We start from the raw sequence: 8,690 nt of genomic DNA on the forward strand, positions 1-8,690 counted from the left end.
TCCACTTCTTTTTTTTTTTTTTGGCTTAAAGTGAACTAAAATATTAATAATAATAGTAAATTAATTACTTCTTTAATTAAAAAAATTTTAAAAATTAATATAAAAAACTTATCTTCTTCTTCATCTTTCTCTTTTCTCCAGCAACCATCGCACACCAACCCTCCTACTCCCCACTGCCATCTCCTATATCCCTCCACCATATAAACCACCATACCCACATATCCAAACATCAAAACTTATCATCTAAATCACCATACCCATTATGGGTGGTTCAGTGCTAAATGGAGGCATTTAAGATTGGGATAGTTTTATGGCAGTGGTCTTTGGAAATGGTTAATGGAGAAATTGAAATATTCAAGTTGGCCTAGATTGGTAAATACATATTTTGGTATTTGGCCAGCAAAGAAATTTCCAAACAAGTCCAGGAACATCAAGTTCCCACATTCATATATTAATTTTCGCCAGATTCAGACCCGTCGTTGATGGACGCCATGTTTTTAGGGGTGGACTAAGGGTTTGGGTTGATGGTTTGTGCTGGGAAAGAGGGGGCATGGTCAGAATAAGGGGCTAAGAAAGGAGGAGGTCGTGGCAGGGTGGGTGACTGTGGATGTCGGGGCTGGGCTTGGGAGAAGAGAGAGGAACAGAAAGAGAGGTCGGGGTGTCTTGAGAAGTTGTGTGGTGGGAGGGCAGTAGGGGTTGGTTGCTGGGTGGGTGATGTTGGGTAGGGTTGGAGTGGTGGTGGTGAGGGTGGCTTTGGGTTAGGTGGTGGTTGTAGTCTGATAGTGTGAAGCTAGGGGAAGGGGAGGGAACGACATAGAGAGAGAGAGAGAGATGGAGAAGAAGAGATTTTTTTAAATATTAATTTTTTTTCCAGTTTTTATTTTTTTTTATATTAACAAGTAATTACATTATTTAATTATTTTTATTAATATTTTAGTCTACTTAAACAGAAAAAATGGGGCATACATCTGACACATCATCACTTGTGGTAAAAAGACTAAAATAGTCATGTCACGTCATTAAAATTAACGGAGTTATTAATAAAGATAACGGTAGGGGACAAACTAGAACACCAAACCTTGGTTAAGAAAGTTAAGTGAACCATTTTAACTTTCAAGGAATAAAGTGAAATTTGATCAAAATTTTGGGAGGTACTACAGCAAATAAGCCTTAATAAAACACTATGGCTTTTACATAATAAAGAAAATAATTTTTAGAATTAAATGAAAAGAATTCAATGCTTGTGACGAGTTTTGAGTGAGCTAAAATAAATGGCCAGGCCCCTTTTGTGATGTCAGGGCGTGTGAAACACACGTCTTGTCCATGGTAGGTGTAGGTGATATTGATAATAGTTAGTGAAGCGCACTGCAGACTGCAGTACTTTTCATCTGTTGCCATTTTTGTCGTCGTCATCGTTTCCTATTTTATCGACTTCCGCATTCGGATTCCTCCCCTGCAATTTCGAATGCACAAACACACAAACACACAAACACAACGGACAGCTTTCTTTTTGGCACTTACATCAGAATTAGCAATGCAATTCTGCGAGGCTTTTGGCACTTACTTCATCAACTCATTTTATGATATCTGTCCAAAGCAAAAAGCTTTCTTTTTTCATGAATCATGATCGAGCTCAGTTTCTCAAACCTCTCCACATTTTTATTCTACGATTCACTTTCCAGCGATTCCAAAGCGACGAGTCCTTGACTCCTTATGGTAAGCCACCTTCAAAGTTTCAAGTTTTGTATATATATTTATTCAAATGTTAAATTATGTTTTTTTTTTCCTTCCCATATTTATTTCATGTGTTTCCTTCTTTTGTTTTGGTCTAAGTTCTTCACATATTAATATTTGGATTGTATCAAATAATTATTAGTCCAGTAGTATATATTTATTTTTTTATGTTAAAAAATGTCTTAAGTTCGAGCCATCTCTTTCTCTATTGATAAAAGAAGTTATTCCGATTGTGTGATTTTCAAAATTTAATAAATGAAAGATTTGGGCCCTTTGCGGCTGTGCCTAGAGGATAACTATATTTTTTGAGTTGTAATTGATGTACCCCTGGTGAATTTGTATTTTGGTCTTTTGTGGTCGAATTATGATTGCAACTTCACTTGATAAAAAATAAAAGATTTGGTTATTTGTATTGTTTTTATAATAGGATTGGGTATTTCTATTGTTACTATAAACGAAGAAACCAACATTATTCCTATTTTTGTTTGTATGACTTCGTCATGTTTACATAATGTGTTTCTTTTGTTTATGGTTAGAATAGGGAATGCTATTCGGATTCAGATCTTCCAAAGATATGGTGAATAGAAAAGTGGGATGCTTGAATTTCCTTACTGATAATTTGTACCATGTTTGTGTTGTGCTGATAAATAATTATCTTCTAGATTGAAAAACCCAATTGACCAAAGACCATTAAACATTTGTATGTTTCTCTTCTTCTCTAGAAAGCTCAGGTCAGCCAAAACCAGTCAGTAGTGGGTAAGGATAGACCAGAAAGATATTTGTTGTACATCCAAATTACAATGATACAATACCTAAACTCACCAACCCACCTCATAGAGGACAAATCCTTTTCCTTTCCTTGGTTGGTAATCTATGACAGACAAATACCCTTTTTCATCACCAACCATTGATCGTTCCCTTTTCTACTCAACCCCATCAATCAAAGTTTCCTTTAAATAAAAAAATAAAATAAAAATGGTTTCAAGGACGTTAGCAATACGAAATGATGTAATCAGACTTACTCTATATAAAAATTCAAATAAAAGGATGGAGGACAAAAGTCAAACTAAAACGTTTATCAGTTCATCTTACTTGGAAAATGCCTCGGTGTTTTTTATATTAGTGACAAGTTGGTGAACTTTTTGAAGTTTATGTTGCGCCAATTATTTGGAAGGATATTGCCCCACCAACTACAATGTCAAAATGCCAAAGTTTCTGACTTATAACTTTGAATCTAATTTCAGAAAACATTTTCTGCGTTTTCTTAATTTTACCATCTAACGCAAATTACAGGCGTATTCAAAAAATGAAAACTAAAAACGGCCTCCAAAAACACCACCAAATGAGCTCTAATTTTTCATTTCATCCTTTCATTTTTTGCAGAAAGTTTATCTGGGCTAATAATTTGGGCCATGTTATTTCTGTCTTTCCATAAATTTTATCACACAGGAGTCATTGTTGAAGGCTGGCCTGAGAGTTTATCTGGGCGTTGCTGTATACTACCACAGTTTGCAAAAGATTATGGGCCCTAAAAATTAAAAAAAAAAACAATGATAATTATATTCATTTGTAAGATTACTAAAATGGTACCAAAAAAAAAAAGATGAGGAATGGGCAAAAATTCGACCAAACGAAATCAATGATCATGCTATCATTTTGTCTTTTGCATTTCCTTATTTGTTTTTACTTTTTGCATGAGAGTCATATATTATTAACTGTTGGCGTATGCTTGGTATCGAATATGAAATTGATCGGAAATTTATTTGTCATTTCAATCCTTTTGTTGGGTTAGAGAGCAGCGGAAGTAGGAATTCAGATTGCTGAATATTCTTTCTTTGACTGATAAGAGAGACTCATTACAATGATACTTTTGGCTGCAATTCTGCTTTTGTTTTTCGGCGCTTAAAGTCAAATACAAATGCTCATATTTAAGCAAGATATAGAACTCACTAGAATAAAAATGGAATGCCAACTGCCAGTTACTATCCATGGTCTTAAACATACATTAACATAGCAGACTTTTTTAGAAATTATAAAGTAAAGTGCGTAAGATAAATAACGTAAAGTAAAGTGTGTAAGATAAATAACGTAAAGAGGAGAATTAAAGTACGATAAAATAAATCAAAGCGATAAATAAACAAGAACGAAATAAGAACGATAAGAATGGTAAACTAAATTAAACTTGAATTTAAACTTAATGAAAATTCAATAACAATAAAAATGAAAGCGATTAAAATAAGCTTGAATTTAAATAACAAGATAATGTAAATTGCAAGAATTTAAACTTACACTAAGGAAAGGAAGAACTTGCTACACTAAGTGATTGAAAAGTAAAATCCAAAGTCTAAAAAAAGAAAAGTGTAAGATGAAAAATAGGTTTGTGTGTCTGATGTTCAGTCTTACTTCCATTCTGCCCTTTGGGCTACGTGGGCCATAATTTTCAGTCGGACTAGTTATCATACTCCTAGGTCTGCACACTTGGGCTTGATCCTTGACTTGCTCCTTAACCAACCCCTTGGTTGGTTCCTTAGTTAGCTCTTTGGCTTTTGGCTGAACCAACTCGAGAGTTACCTCGCATTGGCATAGGTTCTTCCTTGGTTGGAATTTTCGTCTCGAGAACCTTGGTCACCTCTGGGTACATCTTGGCCTTGCCTTTTGCCTTAGGGTCTACCTGAATCTCCCTTGCCCTTCTTTCCGCCGCAGCCTTTGCGGAGCCACCTAAGTCCAACCTTGGCTTAGGTTGGTCTGGCCTTGGGAAGTTGGCATTCACCATATTGATTTGAGCATTGGGAAAAGGATTCTGGTCGACGCCCGTTATAGCTTTTTACAGAAATTTCAAGATCTTCTGATCGATGAGATCTGCCTTTTGGGAGGTTCCATTAAATTTCAAGATCAATTGGTGGATAATGATCTATGTGTATGAAATTACAAAAAAACCTCTACCATGTCATCATAGTTAATAGACTTTTGGATGGAATTGAAGGCAGAAGGCAAAATAGGTCACCAAACCACGGTCAAGTGGAGTAAGTGAGCCACTTTAAGTTTGAGGGGGTAATATGAGATTTGACAGTAGTTTCAAAGAGTATTAGTGTGAAGAAACCTTGTTTTATATTAGTGATAAGTTGGTGCACTTTTTGAAGTTGATGTTGCGCCGATTGTTTGGAAGACATTGCCACCAACTACAATTTCAAGATGCCAAAGTGAAAACATCATTTTAACATTTTCTGACATATAACTAAAACTTTGAATCTGTTTTCAGTATAAAAAAAAAATCTGTATTTTCTCACCCTCACCACCGAACGCAAATTACAAGCATGTTCTGAGAATAAAAACTGAAAACGGCCCCCGAAAACACCACCAAACGGTCCTAATTTTTCCTTTTATCCTATTATTTTTGGAAGAAAGTTTATCTGGACTAATAATTTGGGCCATTTTATGTATGTCGTTCCATAAATCATATCACACAATTGTTGAAAGGCTGGCCTGAGAGTTTATCTGGGCTTTGCTAGATTCTACCACACTACGCAAAAGATTATGGGCTCCAAAAACAACAGTGATAATTATATTCATTTTGTAAGATTACTACAATAAAAACATGCGGAATGGGCAAAATTCCGAGCAAACCAAAGCAATGATCATGCTGTCTTTTTGTCTTTTGCCTCTCTTGAATCCATCCAGTAGATGTTATGACATATACAATACATACGATATTTATTAACATATAGCTAGGGAATTACAAAATATTTAGGTGTTTTAGAATGAACATATTATGAATGAGTCTACAACTTGTTCTGCATATACGTACTTTGAGACAAAAGCAGTGTCATTGTGACCTCTAAATGTGACAAACCCTAATTCAACAAAACATCCATACCCCGAACATAATCCAGCATAGCTAAAGAACAGCCAATGGCATAGAACGATCGAAGCTCCCACGAAGAGCCCTAGCTCGACTCGATTTCTTCTTCATCCCTCCCTTGAGATCCTCCTCTAGACCCATAGACTTCTTCCCAAATGCAACTGAAGCCTGTGACAGGAGATGTGCCATATTATTGTCTTTTGTGGCTCCTCCATGAACAAGTATCCTTGTAATCCCAACATAGTGCAAGGACTCAGCAATCTGCAGTGCAGTCACACCTTTATTAGTTCGAGCCTCAGCATCAGCTCCTTTCTTCACCAACAACTCTATCACATCTGCATGCCCCGACTCCGCTGCGCAGTGCAAGGCCGTGTATCCATCCTCATCTTTAGCATCCACATCCACGCCCTTCTCGAGCAGTGTTCTAACCGCATCGATTTTCCCTTTGAAACAAGCTCTGTGCAAAGCTGTCCACCCATGTTGGTCTCTTCCATTGATGGCTGCGCCTGTCTCAAGCAGCCTGACAATTGTTCTCACCTCACCCTTCCTCGCAGCGATACACAAGCTATCGCCAAGTCGAAGCAAATCAAACAGCCTTGTGTGCCCGTTCTCCGATGCAACATCATATGCTGTTCGGCCTGCAAAGTTTCTAATGTCTTTATTAGCACCCTTTTGCAGCAACAGCTTCACCATGTACTCGTCCCCCAACCCGGCAGCTATGTGTAAAGGAGTATCGCCGTCTCTGCTGTCACGAACTTCAGCTTTTGCCCCACTCGCCATTAAGAGCCTGGCACAATCCCTTTTTCGCTTCTCAACTGCAAGGTGTAAAGCCGTGCTACCGTCCTTTGTCACTGCATCAACATTAGCTCTTTTGATTATAAGAAGCCTAAGAACCTCCACGTGCCCACCTGCTGCCGCTAGGTGAACGGGACCCCAAGTAGAGGACTCGGATCTTTCAGTGCTTGCACGCCGGGCCAATAGAAGCTCCACGATCAAGGCCTCCCCGCATGAAGCGGCGGCTTCAAGTGGGCTAGACCCTGACCGGCTCTGAGCCTCTACATCAGGCTCGAACTCGAGAAGTAGCTGGACAAGGTCAGGCCGGCCTTGACTAATAGCCAAGTGAAGCAAAGATTGACCCTCTGAATCCACCGAGTCGGCTGCTTTCCAAGAAGGATCACTCTTCTCAAGAACTTCCCGAATATCATCCATCAAACCATCTGCCACAAGTTGTGCCAAAATAGGTGAACCAACAAACATAATCTTCACACCACTATCTATGAACACTTGCTTCTTCTTAGTGGTGAACCAGTCATTTGGAACGGCATCAAACGTGGACGAAGAGTCTTTGATGGCTGCTCCGGGCACAACCACGCTATGCAAAAGAAAAGAGTCATGGCAATAAGGGAATGAGTCAGGGAGGCTTGACCCTGGTGGAAGATGATACACAATTTCTATGGTCAATTTCTCTAGGGGAGATATGATCCCGGATTGGGGCTTCACCGTGTAGCGATTCTTGATGAGCGCTTGAAGCCTGAAGGCCACCGGCATGGTGTACATAACGTTGCGCAAAGTAAGCTGGCCGTAGCATTTCTGTCCCGGTTCGATCCTTATTGCAACGAAATTTGATGGCTCCAAACTTATGAGCCTGTCCATATCTTGATTGATTTTTCAGTTTGGATACAAACTTAAACTAATGGGTAAAATTTCTGGGGTTGAAACAGTTAGGAGGTAGACAAGAAAAACCATGAAAAAAAATGAGGCAGGGAGATTGAGAAATATGGAAGGAAGTGAAGGTGGAAAGTTTGGAGTTTAAGAGAAGGCAGGGAACGCCAAGGCCGGCTTTGGTGAGATTGTGCCAAGTGGGGGGTGTTAAAAACAATGCTGACTTGTTCTATTCGGCGTCTCTAAGGATATCTTCTCTTCTGTATAACTCCTAAGATCACAGTTGTTGTTTTGGAGGGGACAAAAAGTTACTTTCACTCTTGCATTATATTATGCACATAAATTCATTTTTATAGTTGCTAATCTATTTAATTAGCTTCTAACAAGGCTTACGTCAATTGGCTAGCAAAGTGGGATCAATAAAGAAGCCAAAAAGATGCTCCATCTCATTGAAAATTCCTAGAAGCAGAAACTAATTCTACAACAAGATGTTCTGCATATAGAAGGAGCTTCAGTTGAGGGATTCCTTATTTGAGGGACATCCTTGTAGGGCCCATTCCGTATTGTATTTCACAAATCTAAACTATCTATTTTGCATATACTCATTCAAATATCATTTCTACAAAAAATCACTTGAATCCGATATCATTTAACCACTTAATTAAATTATTGAAAATTTAAAACCCGTATGTGAACATATATGAGTTTAATTGCGAAGTAATTATAAAGAATTGGTTGTGGGCAGCGACTAAATCCTAGTATCATTTACTTGCCGAATTAACTACTAACAATGCCATGTTCAAACAGGCACTATGAACATTTTTTATCAGATTTTGTTTCATTTGTGTGTTGGCAAGACAATTAGGCCCAACAACATGTAGCTAAAGTTTGCCACGTGGCGTCATTTCGTTTGTGAGCGTTAAGCTAGGTTTATGTGATTTGCTGTATTTAAATCTGCACCCTTGTCTTTGCATCTTCCAATTACATAACCTGACCCCTTCTTTGATTGCGATGTTGCAACTTTGCAGCACACAAGCCAACTCTACTGACTTATTTACCCGGAAAGAGAAAACTGCTAAAGGGTCATTGATTAGATCACTCTTGCTATTGCAATCAGACTTGAAACTATTGAATAGTCAAATATCCATTTGCAATATTATTAGAGCTGTCAATGGATCTAATTTTGATCCGAATCCGATGCAATTAAGAGTATTTTTACCCATTTTTCATGGCAGAGGGTTATGGTTGTTACTATTCACATGAATAGTGTCATCTCTTGCAGAAGGCAAAGTGTGTTTCCATTCATTGTCATGGTAAATGGCAATTACTATTCACTTTTTAAAAAAAAATTAAATTTTTTTTTTATACATAAACGATTAATTTTAATATAGTTTAGGGTTTTGGTGTGGGAAGTTAGGAATATGGATAGGTATTT

At 37.9% G+C, this 8,690-nt stretch overlaps 1 protein-coding gene and 1 long non-coding RNA gene across 2 annotated transcripts; one reads left to right on the forward strand and one right to left on the reverse strand.

Moving 5' to 3' along the window:
- Window positions 1,404–3,282, forward strand: LOC109950158. Its single transcript, XR_002272457.1, has 2 exons — window positions 1,404–1,716; window positions 2,271–3,282. It is a non-coding gene; the product is annotated as an uncharacterized LOC109950158 (long non-coding RNA).
- Window positions 5,590–7,247, reverse strand: LOC18770140 (ankyrin repeat domain-containing protein 65). Its single transcript, XM_007202972.2, has one exon. The coding sequence runs from the start codon at window positions 7,244–7,246 to the stop codon at window positions 5,630–5,632; it is 1,617 nt and encodes a 538-aa protein (XP_007203034.1). The 5' UTR covers window position 7,247; the 3' UTR covers window positions 5,590–5,629.

The sequence above is a fragment of the Prunus persica genome, chromosome G7, assembly GCF_000346465.2.
Source record: "Prunus persica cultivar Lovell chromosome G7, Prunus_persica_NCBIv2, whole genome shotgun sequence".
Taxonomy (NCBI): domain Eukaryota; kingdom Viridiplantae; phylum Streptophyta; class Magnoliopsida; order Rosales; family Rosaceae; genus Prunus; species Prunus persica.

What these genes read in the sequence shown, in the direction of transcription:
- LOC18770140 (XM_007202972.2), bottom strand. Translation starts at nt 7,246, where the DNA reads ATGGACAGGCTCATAAGTTTGGAGCCATCAAATTTCGTTGCAATAAGG.